Genomic DNA, 22911 nt, shown 5'->3' with positions numbered 1-22911 from the left:
ATTGTATGTATACGCCATATTTTGTTTATCCATTCATATGCTGATGGACACTTGGGTTGTTTCCAACTTTGGGCTATTGTGAATAATGCTGCAATGAACATTGGCGTATAAAGTACCTGTTTTGAGTCCTTGTTTTCAATTCTTTTGGGCATATACCTAGCAGTGGAATTACTGGATCATATGTTAATTCTATTTAAAAATTTTAGGAATCATCACACTATTTTCCACAGCAGCTGAATCACTTTACATTCCCACCAGCAATGTAAAAAGATTTCAATTTCTCCATATCCTCACCATAGGACTCCACGCTTCCACTGCAAGGGCACCTGGGTTCAGTCCTTCGGGAACTAAGATCCCACAGGCTGCGCTGCGTGGCCAAAAAAAAGCCATCCTAGTGGGTGTGAAGTGGTATCTCATTGTGATCTTGATTTGCATCTCCCTAATGACTAATGATGCTGAGGTTTTTTTTCATGTGCTTATAAGCCATTTGTGTATCTTCTTTGGAGAACTGTCTCTTCAAGTCTTTTGCCCACTTTAAAATTCAGTTGTTTATCGTTTTGTTGTTGAGTTGTAGTTCTTTATATATTCTGTATGTTAAGCCCTTATCAGATATACAATTTATAAATATTTTCTCCCATCCTTTAAGTTGTCTTTTCACTTTCTTGATAATGTCCTTTGATGAACAAAAGTTTTTAATTTTGATGAGGCCCAATTTATTCTTTTCTTTTGCTGCTCATGCTTTTGGTATCATAATCTAAGACTCTATTGCCATATCCAAGGTCATAAAGATTTACTCCTATGTTTTCTCTTATGAAATTTATGGCTTTAGCTCTTATATTTAGGTCATCGATCCCTTCCCTTTACTTTCACTCTATCTGTGTCTTTATATTTAAACTGGGTTTCTTGTAGATAACATATAGTTGGGTCTTTTTTTTTTTTTTTTTTTTTTTAATCCACTGTCAGTCTGTCTGTTTTTTTTTTCCCGCCTGGCCGAACCATGTGCCTTGCAGGATCTTAGTTCCCCAACCAGGGATCAAACCTGGGCCCCCTGCAGTGGAAGCATGGAGTCCTAACCACCAGACCACCAGGGAATTAACTTTCTTTTCCAGTCTGTTTTTTTTTTTTTTTTTTTTTTTTTTTTTTTTTTGTGGTACGCGGGCCTCTCACTGTTGTGGCCTCTCCCGTTGCGGGGCACAGGCTCCGGACGCGCAGGCCCAGCGGCCATGGCCCACGGGCCCAGCCGCTCCGCGGCACGTGGGATCCTCCCGGACCAGGGCACGAACCCGTATCCCCTGCATTGGCAGGCGGACTCCCAACCACTGCGCCACCAGGGAAGCCCTGTTTTTTTTTTTAATCTCAAAATTTCCTTTCATTTTTTTTCCCCATAAACAAGAAGGCAAAAAATTCTACTGTAAATTCTTGGGGGAGGAAGCAGTCATTCTCTTTTGGGATACAAAATTTATTAAAATTATGCAGACATGGAAAATTGAGTAATTGCTAGCAAGTGGCATTGGTGATAAATACTTCATAAATATCCCTACAGCCATGTAAATGCAGTAGGTCAACCATCGTTTCTATTATAGACTAGTGTTTGTTGATTAGTCACTAGGCATATGTCATTAAAATATGCTGAGAGGGATTATTACCACAAAGAAACTTACAATAAATCAAGAAAATTGAAATAATTTTTACTATGTAAGTTCTCTAGTCTGTCTTTTAATTGGTGTATTTAGACCATTTAAAAGACATTTAAAATTATTATCGATATATTTGGATTAACATCTACCATATTTGTAACTGTCTTTTATTCACTGTGCTTGTTTCTTTCTTTAAAAAAAAAAACACAGGGCTTCCCTGGTGGCACAGTGGTTGAAAGTCTGCCGGGGACGCAGGTTGGTGCCCTGGTCTGGGAGGATCCCACGTGCCACGGAGAGGCTGGGCCCGTGAGCCATGGCCACTGAGCCTGTGCTCCGCAACAGGAGAGGCCACAACAGTGAGAGGCCCGCGTACCGCAAAAAAACACAAAAAAACAAATAAACAAACTTTCCTCTTTTCTGCCTTCTCTGTTTTAAACTGAGCATTTTACATAATTCAATTTTCTCTTACCATGATTCTATTTCTTCAAAAAATTACTTTAGTGTTTGCCCTAGAGTGGCAGTATACATTTACAACTAATCTAAGTCCATTTTCAAATAACTATACCACTTCATAAGGTACCTTATAATAGTATTCCCAATTCTTCCCTTTGTCTATAACATCATTGCTTTCATTTATCTTTAAGCTATAGTAAAACAATACATTGCTGTTATTTTGAACAAGCAGTTATCTATTAGTTCAATTAAGAATTTTTTTAAAAACCCAAAGGATTTATTTTACCTTTATTCCTTCTCTAACACTCTTCCTTTCTTCACAAAGATTTGAGTTTCAGCTCTATATCATTTTTCTTCCCTGTGAAGGATTTCTTGCAATTTATTGTCTACAGCCTTTGTCTGAAACAGTCTTTATTTCTCCTTTACTTTTGAAGGCTAATTTATTTGGATACCGAATTCTAGGTTGGTGGTTTTTTCTTGCAACATTTTAAATATTTCACTTCATTCCCTCTTGCTTGCATGGTTTATAAAGTGAAGTTGATGTAATTCTTATCCTTGTTTCACTATAGGTAAGGTTGTCTTGTTCTCTGTCTTCTTTCAAGATTTTCTCCTGGGTTTTGATTTTCTGCAGTTTGAATAGGACATGGCTAGGAGAAAACTTTTTGTTATTCATCCTACTTGGTGTTCTCTGAGCTTCCTGGATCTGTGTTCTGGTTTCTGTCAGTAATTTTGGAAAATTCTCAGCTATTATTACTTCAAATATTTCCTCTGCTCTTTTCTTTCTTCTCCTTTGGGTATCACAGAATGTACTGCATATGTTATTGGGTTGGTCAAAAAGTTCATTCAGGTTTTTCCATAACATCTTATTTGGCCAACCCAAAATATATCTTTTGTAATTGTCTTACAGTTCTCAGATATTCTGTTCTGGGTTCCCCCACCCCCATTCTTTTTTATTTTTGCATTTCAATTTGAGATGTTTCTTTTTACATTTATAGTTTAAAATTTTGGAAATATTCACATGGTTCAATGTTGAAAAGATACAAAAGGTAAATAATGAAAAATTCTTTCTCCCTCTTACCTCTGACCCACATTCATCCAATTCTAACTCAGTACACAACCAATAGTTTTTGTTTTACCTTCCAGGATATTCTATGCATAACAAGGAAATACTTTATTTCCTCTCCTTTAAAAAAAATCCACAAATGGTAGCATAGTATATACAGATTTACACGTCATTTTTTCCCTACATCTATCAGTATATCTTGGAAATTATTCCATATCAGTACATAGAGATTCTTGTTCTTTTAAACGGCTGCATAGTATTCCATCTATGTACGTATAGGTCCACAACTGCTTATTCAAAACCTCTGGGTTTGGAATGCATTTGGAATTCATTATTTTTTTAAGTTATATACAGATAATTTGTACATATATTGTATATAATACAGGAGGTCTGAGGCAGCATTCCATAATTAAACACATTACTAATTGTGCAGTGAAAGTATGAATATTCACACTAGGTAGGATAAATAGCAAAATTAGTATTGTAGTTTTCTGATACAGTAACAAACTGATGAATGAAATAGTGTGATACAGACCATAAATACTTGGTACTCTTTTATTTCTAAGGAAAACATTCAATTAAACCTCAAACCAAGCTAAGTATCTGTACATATGCATACAGTAAATACTTCTTCCATCTGGTTTCTTGAGGATCTTGGACAAAAGGCTTCATCTGCACTGCTATTATTGTCACCAAAGATTAGAGTTGGATATTTAATGATGGGCCAGGATACAGATTCTTTAATGATGAAGCAACTACAATAGATGGCCTTAAAAAAGGTGTACTTCTAGGATAATGTGTCTCATTAACATAGATTTCTATATAAGCAGTCTCTTCCAATTAAGTAAGCAGCAATAATCCCCTTTTCACTGATAAATGCATGTTATTCAAGGCCAATTAACTGCTCATACATTTCCCCCATACTGTCTATGGACATTATTTTTCATCTGTGTTACATCTCATCATTGTCATCATTACTAGCCTCATGCTTATTTGGGTTAACACTATTTTAGCAATTTTTCTATCTTGCAAGGAATGTACAACAGGTATATATATATATAATATATATAACTTGTAATATTCAGTATTTTTTTGATGTCAGCTTGTTGTAACTCAGTGCTTCTACAACCTTAGTTGGCATAAAAGTCATCTGAAGAATTTTTTAAAGTATAAGATTCTTGGGCTATACCCACAGAGATTTTGATTCAGTAGGTCTAGAGTTAGTTGGGTCTGGGAATTTGCATTTCTAACAAGCTTCCAAGTCATGTTTGTTTTTTTGTATTTGTTTTTGTTTTTAGCTGCATTGGGTCTTTGTTGCTGCACACGGGCCTTCTCTAGTTGCAGCGACCGGGGGCTACTCTGTTGCTGTGTGCAGGCTTCTCATTGCAGTGGCTTCTCTTGTTGAGGAGCACGGGTTCTAGGCACATGGGTTTCAGTAGTTGCAGCATGCGGGCTCAGTAGTTGTGGCATGTGGGCCCTAGAACGCACGGGCTTCAGTAGTTGCAGCGTGTGGGCTTAGTTGCTCTGCAGCATGTAGTTATCTTCCCGGACCAGGGATCGAACCTGTATCCCCTCCACTGGCAGGTGGATTCCTAACCATTGCGCCACAAGGAAAGCCCCTCCAAGTCATGTTTTATTTATTTATTTATTTATTTATTTAGGCTGTGTTGGGTCTTCGTTGCTGTGCAAAGGCTTTCTCTAGTTGTGGTGAGTGGGGGCTACTCTTTGTTGCGGTGTGTGGGCTTCTCATTGTACGGGCTTCTCTTGTTGCAGAGCACAGACTCTAGGTGCATGGGCTTCAGTAGCTGTGGCACATGGGCTCAGTAGTTGTGGCTCGCTGGCTCTAGAGTGCAGGCTCAGTACTTGTGGCGCACGGGCTTCATTGCTCCGTGGCATGTGGGATCTTCCCGGACCAGGGCTCGAACCCATGTCCCCTGCATTGGCAGGCAGATTCTTAACCACTGCGCCACCAGGGAAGTCCCCCACGTCATGTTTATGCTGCTTGTCTGCTGACCACACTTTGAGTAGCAAGGTTGGTGACTTTAGACTTTTAGCCTATTAACTTTTAGTGTTAAGTAATGACACTATATATCTTCTCATTAGTGACACAAAATCCTTCAATATCTTCATATACAACTTCACTTTAAAAGCCAAAGTCTCTGCAAAATATTTATCAAGTATCAGCAACTGTGTAAATGGCATAATTAAGGTATACCTGAACAAGCTTCTACAATAACTCTCTTAGAAAGACTTGGGAGTTACCTGCTGCAAGTATCTAGTATGAAAACAAACAAATATTTATATTTGCTCTTCCCTGGGAGTAAAATTTCTTGGTCACAAGAAGTTCAGGAGGCATGTGTGTGGAACAGCGGTCCAGGAATGAGTATAGTTTTCTTCCATTCCAGCTTGTGTGCAATAAGCTCATGCCATTGGTACAGATTATTAAGTCAGGTAGAAATCATCTCTTTGATTACCCATGCTTTTTTGTTTACATACTAACAAATAAATCGTGAACATTTTTTTCTTTTTTGGCTGCGTTGCACGGCTTGTGTGATCTTAGTTCCCTGACCGGGGATTGAACCTGGGCCCATGGCAATGAAAGCATGGAGTCCTAACCACTGGACTGCCAGGGAATTCCCTGAATGACTTTGAACCATTGTGGATGTTGGCTTTTTCTAGCTTTACCTGTCTGCTGCATTGGCACATCCCAGAACTTTCAACCTGTGCTTAGAGTCCTTAAAACCTCTTGTTTGCTCATCAATCATTGTTAATTTTTTTTTAAAGAAAACAGAACAAAGCTGTTTCATCCACCATATATACATGTTTGAGACTAAGCTTTTCATTAAAAATTACCTTAACAAACTGTCAATATAATTTTCATCTTCTTCATGAAAAGAAGCTATTTCATCATAGTTGTCCAGATATTTTATACCGTGATGCTTCTGAAATTTCTGCAGCCAATCTCCTTTTTTTAAAAAAAATTTATTTATGTATTTGGCTGCACTGGGTCCTAGTTGCAGCATGAGGGATCTTTGTTGCGGCATGTGGGATCTTTAGTTGCGCAGGTGGGATCTAGTTCCCTGACCAGGGATCAAACCTGGCCCCCCTGCATTGGGAATGTGGAGTCTTAGCCACTGGACAGCCAGGGAAGTCCCATGCAGCCAATCTTCTGACAGTCTATACTCACCATAAAGGTTCAGTCTTCCATGGCATAATCTAGCTTGTTTCATGAACAACAAACCAGTCAGTGGCATATTCACATTGCTTCATTGTTGAATCCATTCAATCATGGTCGTGTCAATATCTTCATTTTTTGCCCTCTGAACAATTTCTGTTCTTCATTAGTTCTGGTCATTGTTGTCCCTGTAAAACTTCAACTCTTTGTCCTTCTATTATTTCAAGTCATATGTGGTGTTAATTCCCATACCTTATTCTTCAGTAAGATGTCTCATAGACATACCTGATCAAACTATGCACTAACTCTATTTTCTGTGCTATTGTTAATGACAGATGCTTCCTTTGCTTCTTATTCTTACCCACAGGAGTATCTGCAATTTTCTGGGCTTTTTTTTTTTTTTTTTTTTGGGTGGTACGTGGTTCTCTCACTGTTGTGGCCTCTCCCATTGCAGAGCACAGGCTCCGGACGCACAGGCTCAGAGGCCATGGCTCACAGGCCCAGCCGCTCTGCAGCATGTGGGATCCTCCCGGACCGGGGCACGAACCCGTGTCCCCTGCATTGGCAGGCAGACTCACAACCACTGTGCCACCAGGGAAGCCCTTCTGGGCATTTTTTACAGGGCAATTAAACTCAAACTGACAAAATAACAACCATCTAAATGAAAAAGGCAAACAGTATTAGTGAACAGCAGAGATGTCTGTGATTGGTAAGGATGCTGAGAGGCAACTAATGCTTCATATCAGCTGAGGCCAGGTTTTGCTGTTAACTTAGAAAAAAGTTTGGATTTTCAAAGTTTTTCAGGTTTGGGAATTCATGTTAAGAGATTTTGGAGCTAAAGTAATATATTTAATCAGTCTCCTATTGATAGCTATTTAGAATGTTTCAAGTATTTTACAGCTGCAAACAATGTTGGAGTGAATAACTTTGTACAAATACCATTTCACATTTGTATAAATATGTTTGTAAGATAAAATCTTGGAAGTGAAATTGCTGGGTCAAAGGACATGTACATTGTAATTTTGATAGATATGCCAAATTGCCCTCCACAAAGGATTACCAATCTATACTCCCACTCTACACCTTTGCAAACACAATGTTTTATCAAAATGTTTTCTTTTATTTTGAAATAATTTCAAACTCAAAGAGAAGTTTCAAGAATACTACAAGCATCGTAATTTTCTTCCCCCCCGTACCATTTGAAAGTAAGTAACTGATTTGATACACAATCACTCCTTGTACTCTGCAGTCTATTTCTGGCAAACAAGGACACTCTTCTACATACCTGCCACATAACTATCAAAATCAGAAAATTTATATTGATGTATTACTACCATCAAAGGAGACATGACAAACTAAATGCAACACGTGATCTTGTATAAACACATATAAAGATTTTATACAAGATTGTGTGTTACGTTTAGTTTGTCATGACTCTTCAGCCTTTGACAATTTGGAAAGATTCCTGAGTCTTCCCTTGACGTTCATAACCTTGACACCTTTGCAGATTAGACTGGTTATTTTGTAGAATGTCCTTCAATATGGGTATGCCTAATGTTTCCTCATGATTAGATGAAGGTTTGCATTTTTGGTGTAATATAAAAGAAGTGATACTGAATTCTTATTCCTTCCTGTTAGGTAATATATGATTGTGACTTGACCCATTACTGATGACATATCCATTGCCCCAAAGTTTCCTTGGGACCCTTGGTAATGCCTTCTTCCCTTCCATCCTTATCTGCCCCAGCTCCCATTCTCAGGAAACTGATGATCATCTTTCTGTCACCATAGTGTGCATTTCTAGAATTTTACACAAATGGAATAATACAATAGGCACTGTTTTTTCTTTGGTCTGGCTTCTTTCACTCAGCCTAATTATTTTGAGATTCATCCATGTTGTAGTATGTATCACTAGTTCGTTCCTTTTCATTACTGAGTAGTATTCTACTGTATGGTTATATCACAGTTTTTATCCATTTACCTGCTGATGGATATTTAGATTGTTTCCAGTTTTTGGTTAAAAATAAAGCTACTATGAACGTTCATGTTGAAGTCTTTGTATGGATCTATGCTTTCATTTCTTTTGGGTAATACCTATGAGTGGAATGGAAGGATCATATGCGTAGGTGTCTAACTTTTTAAGAAACTGCCAAATGGTTTACCAAAGTGGTTGTACAACTTATGTTTCTACCTGCAATGTACAAGAGCTCCAGTTGCTCTTCATCCTTGCCAGTCTTTCCTACAGTCAGTCTTCACTACAGTTGCTTTCTGTTTTTTAAATTTTAGCCTTTCTCTTATTGTGGTTCTCTTATTGTGGTTTTCCCTAAGGACTAATGATATTGAGCATGTTCATGTGCTTACTTCCCAGCAGAATATCTTCTTTGGTGGAGTGTCTTTTCAGATATTTTTCCATTAAAAAAAAAATGAGTTGTTCATTTTCTTATTATTGAGTTTTGAGAGTTCTTTACATATTCTGGATGCAAGTCCTTTATGAAATATGTGATTTGCAAATATTTCTCCCCCTCTGTGGCTTATCTTTTCATTCTCAATAGTGACTTTCACAGAGCAGAAGTTCTTAATTTGGTAAGTCCAATTTATCAATTTTTTTCTCTTATGGATTGTGCTTTTAGTGTTGTATCTAAGAAATCTTTGCCTAACTAAAAATGAAAAAGATTTTGTCCTGTGTTTTCTTCTAAAAGTTTTATAGTTTTAGCCTTTACATTTAGGTCCTTGATCCATCATGAGCTAATTTTTGTATATGTTTTACCACTTGTTGAAAGACCTTCATTTTCTTCAACTGAATTGGCTTTGCCCCTTTATTGAAATAGATTGGCCAAATATATGTGGATCTGTTTTGGGACTCTATTTTCTTTCACTGATCTATTTGTGTATCTTTACACCAATAACCCTTTGCTGATTACTACAGCTTTATAATAAGTCTTGAAATCAGGTGGTGTTAGTTGTCCCACTTTATTTTTCTTTCACAAAGTTGTTTCTGGCTACTCTAGGTCCTTTGAATTTCCATACAAATTTCAGAATCAGATTATTGATTTCTACTCCAAAAAGCCTGTTAGGATTTTGATTTGGATAGCACTGAATCTGTATATAAAATTGTAGAGAATCAACATCTTAATAATACTGTCTTCCAATCCATGAGTGCAGTATGTCCCATTTATTTAGGTTTTCTTTAATTTCTCTTCTTTATTTCATGTTTTCTTGATGTTATAATGATAATTTAAAAAATTTCAGTTTCTGATTGTTTGTTGCTGGTATATTGAAATACCATTGATTTTTGTATATTGATCTTGTACCCTGAAACATTGCTAAATCTATTATTAGTTCTAATAGCTTTTTGTAGATACCATAGGATTTTCTACATAGACAATCAATGTCATCAGAGAATAAAAACAGTTTTACTTCTTCCTTTCTAATCTGGATAGCTTTTACTTCTTTTTAGTGTTTTATTGTACTGGCTAAAATCATCGGTATGATATTGAAATAGAAGAGGTGAAAGTAAACATCTTTGCCTTGTTCTTGATGTTAGGAAGAAAACATTCAATCTTTTACCATTAAGTATAAGGGTAGCTGTATCATAGATGCCCTTTAACATGTTGAAGAAGTTCTCTTCTATTCCTAGTTTGTTGAGGGTTTTAATTGTTTTTATTAGGAATAAATTTTGGATTTTATTAGGTTCTTTTTCCATATTACTGAGATGATCATATGGGTATTCTTTTTTACTCTATTAGTATGGTGAAGTAGTGATTGATTTTTGAATGTTAAACCAGCCTTGAATTCTTGGGGGTAAACCCTACTTATTACAACATATTATCCTTTTTTATACATTATTGGATTCAATCTGTTAAAATTTTTATTAAGAATTTTTGCACCCATGCTCATGAGAGATATTATTGAGTTTTCTTTTTTATAATAGTTTTTGTCTGATTTTGGTGTCAGGATAATGCTGATTTTATAGACTAAGCTGGGAGGTATTTCCTCCTCTTCAATTTTCTGCAAGAGTTTATACAGAATTGTTATGTTTTCCTTAAATGTTTGGTAGAATTTACCATTTAGTCCTGGATTTTCTTTCTTTTCTTTCAAAGGTTTTTAACTACCAATTCAATTTCTTTGAAATTCATTTCTATTTATTCTTTTCTTTTTACTGTGGTAAAATATGCATAATAAAATCTACCATTTTAACCATTTAAGCGTACAATTCAGTGACATTAAAGACATTCACATTGTTGTGCAACCATCACCACTATTTCCAGAACTTTCTCATCATCCCAAATTTGTAGAGAGATACTTTGAAACTATGTAAATATCCTGTTCCTCATCAAATGTTCAACCACTAGCTTAGCATCTATTGCTATTTCTTCACTGTGGCTATTCTAGGTAACTCATGTAAGTGAAATCATACAACGTTTGTCTTTTTGTGTCTGGTTTATTTCACTTAGCATAATGTTTTCAAGACTCATCCATGTTGTAGCATATATCAGAATTTCATTCCTTTTTATGGCTAAATAATATTCCATTGTGTGCATATACTCCATTTGTTTATCCATTCACCTGTTGATGGATACTTGAGTTATTTCCAACTTTTGGCTACTGTGAATAGTGCTGCTATTAATATTGGTGTACAAATAATCTGTTTAAGTCCATGTTTTCAATTCTTTTGGGTATATACCTAGCTAATTCTTATTTATTTTTGAGTGAACTTTGGTAGCTTGCGTCTATGAAGAAGTTAGTCTATTTCATTATGTTGTTTAATTTATTAGCATAAAGTTATTCATAATATTCCCTTAGTATCATTTTAATGCCTTTAGAATTTGTTGTGATGTCACTTTTCCCATTCTTGATATTGGTAATTCTCATTTTTTCTTGTTTTTTTTTTTTTTTTTTTTTTTTTTGTGGTACACGGGCCTCTCACTGCTGTGGCCCCTTCCATTGCGGAGCACAGGCTCCGGACGCGCAGGCTCAGTGGCCATGGCTCACGGGCCCAGCCGCTCCGCGGCATGTGGGATCTTCCCAGACCAGGGCATGAACCCATGTCCCCTGCATCGGCAGGCGGACTCTCAACCACTGCGCCACCAGGGAAGCCCTCTCATTTTTTTCTTGATCAGTCTGGACAAAGATTTCAATTTTATTTATCTTTTCAAAGAAACAGCTTTTTGTCTAATTGATTTTGTCTGTCTTTCTATAGTTTATTTCATTGATTTCTGTTCTGATCTCTATTATTTCCTTTCTTTTGCTTACTTTAGGTTTCATTTGCTCTTCCTTTTCTGGCTTCTTAAGGCAGAATCTGAGATCACTGATTTGAAACCTTTCTTCTTTTCCAATATAGGTATTAAGTGCTAAAAATTTCCTGCTAAGTAAAGCTTTAGATCCAATCCACAAATTTTAATATGTTGTGCTTTTTCATTCAGTTTAAAATATTTTCTAATTTTCTTGTGTTATTTTCCCTTTGTCCAGTGAGTTATATGAAGTGTGTGGTTTAATTTCCAAAACTTCAGTGGATTTTCCATATATCTTTTTATTATTGATTTCTAATGCAACTGTGGTTGTCTGGAAAATATTTTTATTTCACCTTTGTTTTTGAAAGATATTTTCACTGGTATAGAATTCTAGATCAAAAGTTTTTTTAAAAAGTACTTTAAAGATTTCTCTCCACTGTCTTCTGGCTTGCACTGCCTCTAATGAGAAACCTGCTCTCATACTTACCTTTTGTCCTTTTTATGTAATGTGTATTTTTTCCTTCTAGTTGCTTTTCAGTAAGATTTTCCCTTTTATCACTGGTTTTAAGCAATTTTATTATGATGTGCCTTGGTATAATTTTCTCCATATTTCTTGTGCTTGAGGTCATTGAGCATCCTGGATTTGCAGTCATCCTTATCCTGCTTGGAATCTGACACTCCATGCCAGGCCGCTGCCACCCCCACTTCCGACATGGATGACTATTGTCAAATTTATACTTTTGCCAATAAGACTTGTGAAAAATGTTATCTCATGGTAATTTTTTTTTTTTTTTTTTGGTGTGGTACACGGGCCTCTCACTGTTGTGGCCTCTCCCATTGCGGAGCACAGGCCCCGGACGCGCAGGCTCAGCGGCCATGGCTCACAGGCCCAGCCGCTCCGCGGCATGTGGGATCTTCCCGGACCGGGGCACGAACCTGCGTTCCCCACATCGGCAGGCGGACTCCCAACAGCTGCGCCACCAGGGAAGCCCTCAGGGTAATTTTAATTTGTATTTCTCAAGTGAGGCCAGGCATTTTAACTGTTTAAAAGTCATCTGTATCTTCTTTTCTGTAAACTGCCTGATCATATTTTGTTCAATTTTTGTATTGGTTTTTTGATCATTTTTATATTGATTTATCTGTATCTTTTATCTTTTCTACAATGAGCATGCATTTTTTTGCAATAAGAAGACACAACATAAAGTAATTTTAAATTTAAAAATTGCTTTTAAAAGTTCATGTAGTTTCCTGGTATCAGAAAAATATTCATAGTCCATGGAAGCTAGTATTTTATTATAACTTCTCAAGGGCTTATTTTCACTTCTCTTTGTGATAAAACCTACATAACTGACATGGAGTATGTGAGCTTAAAAGCCTGAGTCACTCTGGACTGCCTATCTTTTGACCAGGGGCCCTAGAAAAATCATAAACTCTCGTATCTGTAAAGAGATCTGGAGCTCCATCACTTCAGTAGATCTTCCAATGGCCCTGGGAAGCTGACAGGTCATTGACAATGATCCCCATTTTATAGATTTTTAAACCAGAGGCTTAGAAATGTAAAGTGACTTTATCATATGGAAGGTTAGATTTAGAAGTTACCTTAAAGATGATCTCATTCTCTGTACTCAGAGTCCTACAATTAGTAACTACAGCAGAACTTTGGCTTGGACTCAGGTGTTCATTCTAATAGCAGTAATCAAAGTGAGGATCCCTATCACTATAAGTGCTTAGGGGAGGACAGACAGCTTCTCTTCTTCAGAAGACAGCAGGCTAAGCCTTTGATAGGCCATGACTGGGCAGGCATACTGGGGGTGCTGGAGCCTTAGGTCTTTCTATGCTCACCTTTGGCAGCAGTCAGCATGGTGGAGGCCAGTTCACACTGCTGTGATTCCAAGTGTCCAAGCGTGAACCAGCGAGGGTAACGGCTGGGCACCACAGATACCATATGGTGAGGGTGGGAAGTGTCGCCTGCAGAAGTTGAGTTTTCTAGAACAGGTAACCTAGAAGACCCAGGGAGAGTCATAAGCTATCACCCAGACCCTTGCCATTTGGAGCCACCTTAGAGCAGCTTGTTCTTTGCTGGGGAGGAATTGGGCAGGAAAGGGTTAATGAAGAACTTTGACAGTTTTAAAACCTATGGTACCATACTTTATATGAGGTGAGTGCCTGAGCACTTGTAGAACTCAAGCTGAATAGTTCTTACTGCAAATGGATTTGAAAGACAGTTCAAAAACCATAAGATTATTTTTAAAAGCATAAGAAATATATGCCAAGTAATCCTCAGCAGTCCTTTTTGGTTGAGCTGAGGAGCTTTCTCAGCCTTACAGCCTAACTAAAATTCTTCTTCTGTATGTTCTGCTGCATCCTAGAGGTCCACCTGCCTGAACCAAGGATCCTATTCTAGTCTGGAAACAGGATGCCCATAGCTCATTGTTCTCAAGTCTTGATATAGAAAGACTTACTTCTACTTCCCCAGATGTATCTGGTGACCTATGCCTGGGAACCATTTATCAGGTAGGTATGGAGAGGCTCATACCCCTTGTGAAGCTGCCAAAGTGGCCCCAGAACAGAGACTCAGGCCTTGGGTGCTCCGTATCTGTTAAAAATTCAGAGACATCCTCAGATAGTTCATTGAGAATGCAGCCAGGGAGCAAGTGTGTCACCAGCAAGGCATCCCAGATAGGAATCCTAGATCATATGAAAATATCTGAACCTTTTTAGGGCAGGCTGATGGCAGGTCCAATAGAATAGAGAAAGAGTGAAAGAGAAGAAAGTGAGACAAACAAAGAAAAAGAACATCTCAGACTTTTGGTTTAGTGGAGGCATTTGGGCTAGGAAAGGGCTACCCACCTCATGGCACGTAAGGCTAATTTATAGGACAGGTCTGGATCATGAGGCAGTAGAGCTGAGAACAAATACTTGGCAAAGGTATGCATGGGAACACTCTCTCGGTGGATGACTTCTCCCAGACCGCTGAAGGGGCCTCCTGCAGGAAGAATATAAGCCAGCCAGTTATTTATCTGTATGCTTTTATTTGTCTGCCTGGACTTGAGCCTTAGGATCCCACATGTGTTTGCTAGCCATAAGAACCTTCACTTCACTTTAATGTCAAAAATGTTGCTGTACCTGTGCTCTGTTAGACAGGGGAACCCAGAGTCACAGGCCTAAGACTTGGTGACAATAGCCCCTTCTCTACTTACCTTCCAGGAGTAAGATGCACTGCTTCTGCAGTGTTTGCACTAGCTCATCATCCAGCTGCAGCTCCTGGAGTCGACTCAGGAGCTGCTCCTCATTACGGCACACCTTGTCCTGTGCGTAGAGGCCTTCAGGCATCACCCTCTGTTGACCCATCCCCATCAGAGCAACTTCCATGGCCAATGACAGGTAGGACTCACTGCTGTCTGGGCAGCCTGCAGCCACAGGCACATGCTGGTACACAGGGGCTCTGCTTTCATTCATATCTGAGGACAACAGGGCACCGGATTCAGTAGGTCAGGCCCCATGGATTTTTCTGCCTCTCTTCCCCCCACACTTTGGAATACAGCTTGGTCAAGAGCTAACACAGGGAAGCTGAGTCAAACACCAGAACAGTAAGACAAATATACTGAAAAAAGGTTACACAGCGTTACAAAAATTCCTAACTCCTTCCTAATGCATTATCTGGCTAGGCCAGATGGGGAAGAATACAGTCATACTAATCTTTTGCTAGAATGTTACATAATACTATAATTATCTATTTTTTGTGTCTGTCTCTTCACTAGAATGTAAGAACCTTAAAGGAAAGAGACTTTATCTTACTGCCTGAGGCATCTCCAGGGCCTGGTATGTGGAAGGAGCTCAGTGTATGTCTGTGGTAAATAAACCCCAAATACAACTTCAGGTTTTCAAGATGTAAGTGTCATTGTGCAGATGAAACAGACCAAAGATGATGAGTCCTTTTTCAGGGGATCAGAGGGAAGACAGGGTAGCCCCTACCTTGCATTGGGGCCACCCCTTGTATCTCTACCCACAGAAATCTAAATCCATCCAGTTAAACTATTACTTTTGTGACATTTGCAACTTTTATGTTATTATTACTTTATATGTTCCACCTTTGGGTTCAAAGTTTCAGGAGGAGAGCACAGGTTTAAAAGCCAAAGTCTTAATTTCTTTCCTTTCCCCTTCCTCCATCTGGTTAAATATTTACAGAAGACTATTAAATGGGAGTTATTGCCCTAAGTGCTAGGATCACAATGATAAGTCATAATTTCTGCTTTCAGGGACCTGACAGTCTAGTAAGAGATACTTACTTGTAAACAAATTGTAATGCAGTGTGCTAAATACTGTAATAGATGTATGTATTCAATACAGTGATAGCATAAAGGAAAGAAGAATCAGTTCTGTCTCAAGTCCTTGCTACTTTGAGACTTTATTAAATTACTTCCCTTTTATTTCTATTTTGTAAATTTGGTACAAAACCACCATAAAGGAGAATGTTCAAGGGGAACATGAGAGTATTACGCAAGGTATACACACTGCTGATGGAAGTTTTTTCCCCCTTCCAGACTCTGAGGACTACTTGGCCTCTGACTCCTCAAATCCCCCTAGCCCTTCTTATTCCCCTTGGATTACTCTTTAGGCATTCACACGGTAGGGAAGTGAGAGGAGCAAAGGAAGACTGAGGCTGGCACAGTAAAATGGGTGAGTAGGACAGGGCCAGTCCACAGAGTGGGAAAGGAAGGTGGGAAAGAGAGCAATCCCAAGAAAACCTCTCAGGGGAGGTCCAGTTTGGATAAGAGACCAAAAGGCTGCAAGAGGGGTAAAACAGCCTCTGTCATGGAGGAGAAGAGAGCTCCCAAGGGCAGTTTTGGCTTGCCTTGGGCTGACCCCTGTACCTGACACTTCCAGATAGCCATCATCATTCAGGCGGCAGGCCTCAGTCAAAGTGAGAAACAGGCAGCCAATGGGATCCAGGGGGTGGCCCACCCAGCCTTCTAGGTTTGTGATCGTTGTGGTTCCTCTCTGCAACAGTTCTGGAAACAAGCAGGTCAAGGTTTCAGAGAGTGATAGAGACACACTGCTCTCTGTCCCTGCCTGGTCTCTCCATTAGTCTCTTCACCAGTCTCTTTCAGCCATTGGCCCTGAAACTCAAAGTAAAGCTTCCCTCACTGTCTTGCTTTGGGTTGATGAGACTGGTCACAAGCTCATCAGCCAGCTCTGAGGCCATGTGGTATGCATTTAGGCTGCCTGCTGACAGCACACATACGTAGATACAGCTTTACAGATCTTCTCATACCAGATCTTAATGGATTCAACTGTCCTGTGAGAGAGGCAGGCCAGCATTATTATTCCCAGATAAGAAAACTGATTTTCATAGAGGTAAAGTGAGGCACTCCACACAGCAAGTAGAATGACCTAGAATCCCTTAGCCCCTGTAACACCAGGAAACTTAATGAAAATTAAGTACTAGGCCTTGCAGCCCCTGAGGATCCTCATCAGCCTCAGCCTAAGGAGTTAAGATGGCTCTTGATCACTATACCTTTCTTCTGATGCTTGTAGATTTCCAGCTGCCGTTGCTGCTGCAACTTCAGAGTATTGATAATGGCCACTGTGAGTCTGAGGGCCTCTTTTGGGTAACCATGGGAACGCAGGGCATCAACCCGAGCACAGGCTGTAGGCACATGCTCTACCAGATGAGAAGAAAATATTTTGACTGAGTTAAATTTTCAAATCAGGAAAATTCATGCTTGACAAAGGGAGATTGTATTCAGTTCAGTTCCTCAAATTCAACCTGACATCTACTGTGTACCAGAAATTGTATTTTATCTTTTAGGGATAGAAAGTTGAATAAGTCACATGTACTACCTCCAAGGAGATACCCTGCAGCCTCAGTGTAGTGGTTTGGTGTAGAAAGGGACAAAGAACTAGGATAATAAAATGTTGTACCTCTTTGTGAACATGTACTACAGGAATGCAATGTAGCAAGAAACTGCCTTTATAGAGGGAAAGGCCTCATTTGTTTATTAATCCTATGCTTCCTGAGAACCTATTAAATGCCAGGTAGCATGCTGGGCAAAGCAACTACAAAGATGAATAAGAAATGGTCACTTTCCTCAAAGTGCTCACAAATGATACATAAACAGATCATTATAAAACAGTTGAAACGAAATGACATGATAGAAATATACACAGAAAGAAAATAATATTTGAGCTATATCCTTTGTAGGGCAAGTAATATTTAAAATATGTAGACAAGCAGGGAAAGGCATTCCTGGTTGTCTTTATATATAACATATAAACAGAGGCATATAAGTAAAAGCATAAAAAGTATTCTAGATAACATCTTCAGAGTACGACAAATAGTTCTGTGTAGAGTTAGGTTTTGTGGCTAGAGATAGCCTGGAAAGGTAGAGTCTGGGATGTTAAGAGCTTTTGATGCCATACTAAGGAGTTTGGATTTACCTTAGGTATAACAAATGACTACCAAAGGCTTATAAATGGGGAAGGGATTATAATGAGATTTATGGTTTATTTTGTGATTTCTTTTAAGATAACATTAAAAATTATACAAATAATTATAGAAAATTTGAAAATACAGATAAAATAGAAAATAAAGATTGGAGATAACCATTATTTCTAGTTTCATATTTCATTTTATGAAAAAAATATATATCCAGACTTTTCTATTTAATTTTAATAAAAATGGGATATTTTAATTATTGTTTTGTAACTAGGTTTTTCCACTTAATAATGTATTGTAAATATTTTCCCATATCATTAAATACACTTCTATAACATTAAAAATGATTACATATCATTCCACTGAATAGGCATACTATCCATTAAGTCAATCAATCCCCTATTGTTGGACATTTAGATTGCTTCCAATTTTTCTCATCTGTACATTATACATCCATGCTTTAATAAACCCCATAACTTTATGCATATTCTTAGTTAATTATAGCTCAGGATAAATTCCTAGAGGTAGAATTCCTGGATCAAGGGCTATGAATGTATTTTAAAGGCTTTTGATAAATGTTGAAATGTTGTAAGCATTTACATTCCTACCAGTAGTATATGAGATTACCTCTCCTACATGTAACCTCTCCTCTACCAAAACCTAATTATCTTTATTTATAAAATTTCTGACTATTTGACAATCGAAACATGATAATTCAGTGTTGTTTTGATTTGCATCTTTGTTTATTAATGAGGTTATATTTTTTCTCATGCTTGTTATATATATGTTTTAGAAGTGTTAGATCAGAGAAGAAGAAATATAATCAAAGGGAATTTCAGGTGGATTCAGCAAGATCTTGTGAAAGACAAAGATATAGGGTGAGGGATGGAGGTAGGGAATTGGGAGATGATAATAAAAATGTACGCTATTGTCGTAAGACTCAGAAAATGCGTATTTTTAAAAAGTGTCTAGTTTGGAATGGGCATTCTGTAACAAAGTCAAGAATAGATTGACAGAGGCTAGAGGAGGGTTTAAACTCACAATGGAACAGCTCTATTCTGTTATGACGACGGAAGGAATGAGGAAAGGAAGACAGCTTGGTGACAAATGCAGATAGTGCCTTAGCTACTAGTACAGAGTAATTTAAGTTTCAAAGTTCATGCCTTTTCAGCAAAATATGTAATTTCAGAGTAGATTACAATGTTACTCAGTAACTGCTGACTAAGAGAGCCTGTGAACTAATGTCTAATGATTTTGTTAGTACTCTTCCAGATTTACTAACTCCTTTCCCCTCCCCAAACTTAGGAAACAATATAAATCCCTCTATTTGAGGTTACTGTACCTCATTTGTACATATGTAAATCGCCCAGGCTACACATAAATACCCTGAGGCCTTAGTCAAGGCCCCAGAAGAGCTGTATGAAGACTGTCCAAAGTGTAGTTGTGGTACCTATGCAGATGGCTCACTCAGGCTTGGCATGAGGTGAGAGTGGGCTTTGAAATTCTGAGAGTAGGACAGGTACACTTACCAAGCCACAGTGGCTGGCCTTGGGAATTAAAGAGTAGTCTCTCACTTTCCTGCTGGCAGGCAGGAGCTATATATACATCACTGCTGATTATTCGCTGTAAGTGGCTGTCCTGCCAATGCAATTCACGGCCCTCGATGGCTCTAGTGAACACTGTCCGTCTTGGTCTGGATAAAGAATCTGGGGAAAGAAAGAAATGCAGCAGTCCAGTGATGGGTAATCTGAAGCTCTAGCTCCTGTGTCTTCTTCAGGGTGGGAGGAATGGCAGAAGAATAGTGTATAATTAGTGACAGCAGTCACTCTGCCATCTGTCTGGGTGTTCGTTGTGTTGCTTCTTTATTGGATAGCTTTTAGTGTGTCTGTGCCCTCTATGGGAAGAACCTTTCTACATAGATCTATGGCTGAAGACCAATTTCTCCTAGGACCCAGAGCCACATGAAAGAGAGGAGGGACAGTGGTGCCCAGCTGCTCAATTATGAGGATACAAACTGCTTCTGTAGAAGCCAGAGGAACAGAGAAGCAGCTAGGTAATATCCCTGGCCAACCCATAACCTGTTTCTTTTACAGCATGACCCACATCAGACTCAGTACTTCTGTGACATTGATATAAAAGCCGAAAAAGAGCTGAAGCCCTGTGTATTCTGGTATCTTTATCACACTAGTGTCTGCAAGCTTACAACCTTGTTCTCCCATAAGAAAAATTGATGCTGACAAAAGACTAAATTGTTTTCTCATTGGCATCCTACCATGCCATCTCTCTTCAGGAAAAGGGCTGCAGGGAAACAGCAGACAAAGTAAGCTCAATTCTTCAGGGTGGTGTGTAGGAAGACCAAATGGAAGATACAATAATAAAATGTGGATATAGAAGGACTCATGGAAGTGACAGTTAAGGAAATAAAAACATAAACGATCATTTAACTGACTCTCTGCCAGACTAAGAACAGTTGAAACTATTTTGGAATCAAGAACTGAAATACAGATATTTCCAGAGATGCCCAAATGAGTTGTGCATCTACTGAGCCTGTGCAGAAATATTGGGAGGGAAAGTCAGAGGATTCAGACTGAACATGAAAGAAATGAACATATTCATCTACTAGGCAAAAGTCCTTGGAATCTGGTCATCTCTTCAGAAACTGGTATATTCCTTAGAGTGCAGGCTCAGAGGATTAAATCAGAATAGCACTGACAATATTTACTGAAACTGCTTCTTCATGTCACCCCTCAGTTGAAGCACAATGACCCTTCTACCGGCTGCAGTCGGAGTCCCTCTCCTGCTAAACTGAGAATCCACTGTGGGTCTGCTCAGCCCACAGTGGGTATTAGGCTCCCAGTATGTTTTGTATTTCATGAAGTAAGCAAATAATGACTGCCTACTACGTGGCAGGTACTGTTCTAGGTATTGAGGATATAAGAAGTCCTTGGCTTCATGGACCTTTATATTCAAATAGGGAGAGACAGTTAAATGAATGTACAGTATAGTAAATATATAAGACGGTTATGAGTGCTAAGGAAGAGACTAAAGCAAAGTTAGGGAGAAAGGCAAGCTGGTATTGGGTGGGGGTTATTGTTTTATATAGCATGTTTTTAATAAGGTAACATTTGAACAGAGACCTGACGGAACTGAAGAGCAAGCCTCAGATATAACTAAGGGAAGAGCATCCTAGGCAAAAGGAACAGCAAGTGCTACTGGTGGGAACATATTTGGAGTGTTTGAGGGTAGTGGGGAGGCCAGTGTACCTAGAATGGAGTAAATAAGCAGGAAAGTCATAGGAGATGAGGTCAGAGAGATACTAGGAAACCAGACCATGGAGAGCCTTCTGGGCCATGAGGCAAAGAAGAGAAGCCACTGGAGGTCTTTGAGCCATTGAAGGCATATGATCTGATTTGCATTTTAAAAGGACAACTGGTAGCAGTATTGAGAACAGACTTTATGATGGAAGCAGTTAGGAGGCCATTGCAATAATTTGTGAAAGATGATGGTAATCTGTTCAGAGTAATAAGCAGTGGAGGTGATGAGAGTAAATGAACCCTGGATGTATTCTGAAGGTAAAGGTAATAGGATTTGCTCATGGATTAGATCTGGGATGAGAAAGAGAAGAATCAAGGATGACTCCAAGATTTTTAAGATAGACTTGTCATATATGGAGACAGAGAAGACTGCAGGAGGAGCAGGTTTGGGTGGGGCTAGAGGGATAAGAAATCCTACTGAGATGCTATCAATATCTAAGCGGAAACATCAAAAAGGTAGATGAACATGTAAGTCTGGAGTTGAGAGGAATAGTCTAGGCAAGAGATATAAATCTGGATGTTGTTAGTATATAGATGATTATTAAAACAATGCAATTACCAGGGGAGTAAATATAGAAAGAGAAGTGGTTTGATAACTGAGCCCTGGGTACTCTAGCATTTTAGGTTGGGAAGTGGCAGGGAGACAGTAAAGCAGACTGAGAAGAAGGGGCCAATGAAGAGAAGAACCAAGAGAGTAGTGTCTTGGAAATAAGGTGTTTGAAGGAGAGAGTGATCGATTGTGACAAATACTGCTGATAGGTCAAGTAAGATTCTGACTGAAAACTAGATTTAGCAATGGTTAGCGTTAGTGACCAGTATAAGAGATGTTTCAGTACTGAAGGGATGAAAGCCTGACTGGAGTGAGTTGAAGAGAGAATAAGAGCAGAAGAAGTAGAGAAGATAAATATATAATATTCTTTTGAGCATTTTTCTTAATTCTACCATTTATTTCTACTACCTCATAGAAACAAGGTAGTAGACAGAGAGTCATGTGGGGTCAACAAGAATGTTTTTTGCTTTGTTTTGTTTTGGGATGAAAGATAAAACAATAATTTTGCTTGTATACTCAGAGGAATAATCCACAAAAATCTGTGATGCAGGAGAGAGTAGAGATAGTTCCTGGGGTGATGTCCTAGATAAAAGGAATAAGATCTCAAGAACAAGTGGAGAGTTTGGACTTAGAAGCACAAACAAAAACAGCAGAAGAGGCAGAGTAGATGGGTATGGACAGAAGCAGATGTGGTGATAGAGTTTTGGAAATTCTCTTCTGATTGCTTCTGTATTCTCAGTGAACAGGAAGCAAGTCTTCAGGATGAAAGTGAGGATGGGGAGAAAGTATAGAAAGTTTTAAGGAAAAGATGGTATGAAATAGTAATTTAGAAGACTGAAAGAAGGCATAGACTAGGGAAATGTAGTTGATGTCTGGATAATACTATGGACCCACTTGAGATTAGTGGTCATAAACTTAAGATAAGACAAGTTATCATAGTCATGTTTCTCTCCACCATGTTCAGCTGTGCGGGTGTGAGCACCGAGTAACTAGAAAGTTAGACTGAACTACTAAGGTTAGGGTTTTGCTATGTGAGTGTAACTAAGGGA

General features: G+C 38.6%; 1 protein-coding gene across 1 annotated transcript in view; it reads right to left on the bottom strand.

Annotated features, from left to right (window-relative positions):
* Nucleotides 1–22911, bottom strand: part of ZSWIM5 (zinc finger SWIM-type containing 5) — a 281277-nt gene that overhangs the window by 13120 nt on the left and 245246 nt on the right. Inside the window, exons 6-11 of the mRNA XM_059042702.2 lie at nucleotides 19528–19704; nucleotides 17078–17224; nucleotides 16434–16571; nucleotides 14760–15020; nucleotides 14410–14545; nucleotides 13402–13559 (exon numbers count right to left, since the gene is read on the bottom strand). Coding sequence (XP_058898685.1) covers nucleotides 13402–13559; nucleotides 14410–14545; nucleotides 14760–15020; nucleotides 16434–16571; nucleotides 17078–17224; nucleotides 19528–19704 — 1017 coding nt within the window. The remainder of the gene's footprint in view (nucleotides 1–13401; nucleotides 13560–14409; nucleotides 14546–14759; nucleotides 15021–16433; nucleotides 16572–17077; nucleotides 17225–19527; nucleotides 19705–22911) is intronic.

Source organism: Kogia breviceps, chromosome 1 (genome assembly GCF_026419965.1).
Source record: "Kogia breviceps isolate mKogBre1 chromosome 1, mKogBre1 haplotype 1, whole genome shotgun sequence".
NCBI lineage: Eukaryota > Metazoa > Chordata > Mammalia > Artiodactyla > Physeteridae > Kogia > Kogia breviceps.
This window is presented reverse-complemented; position numbering and strand designations above follow the sequence as displayed.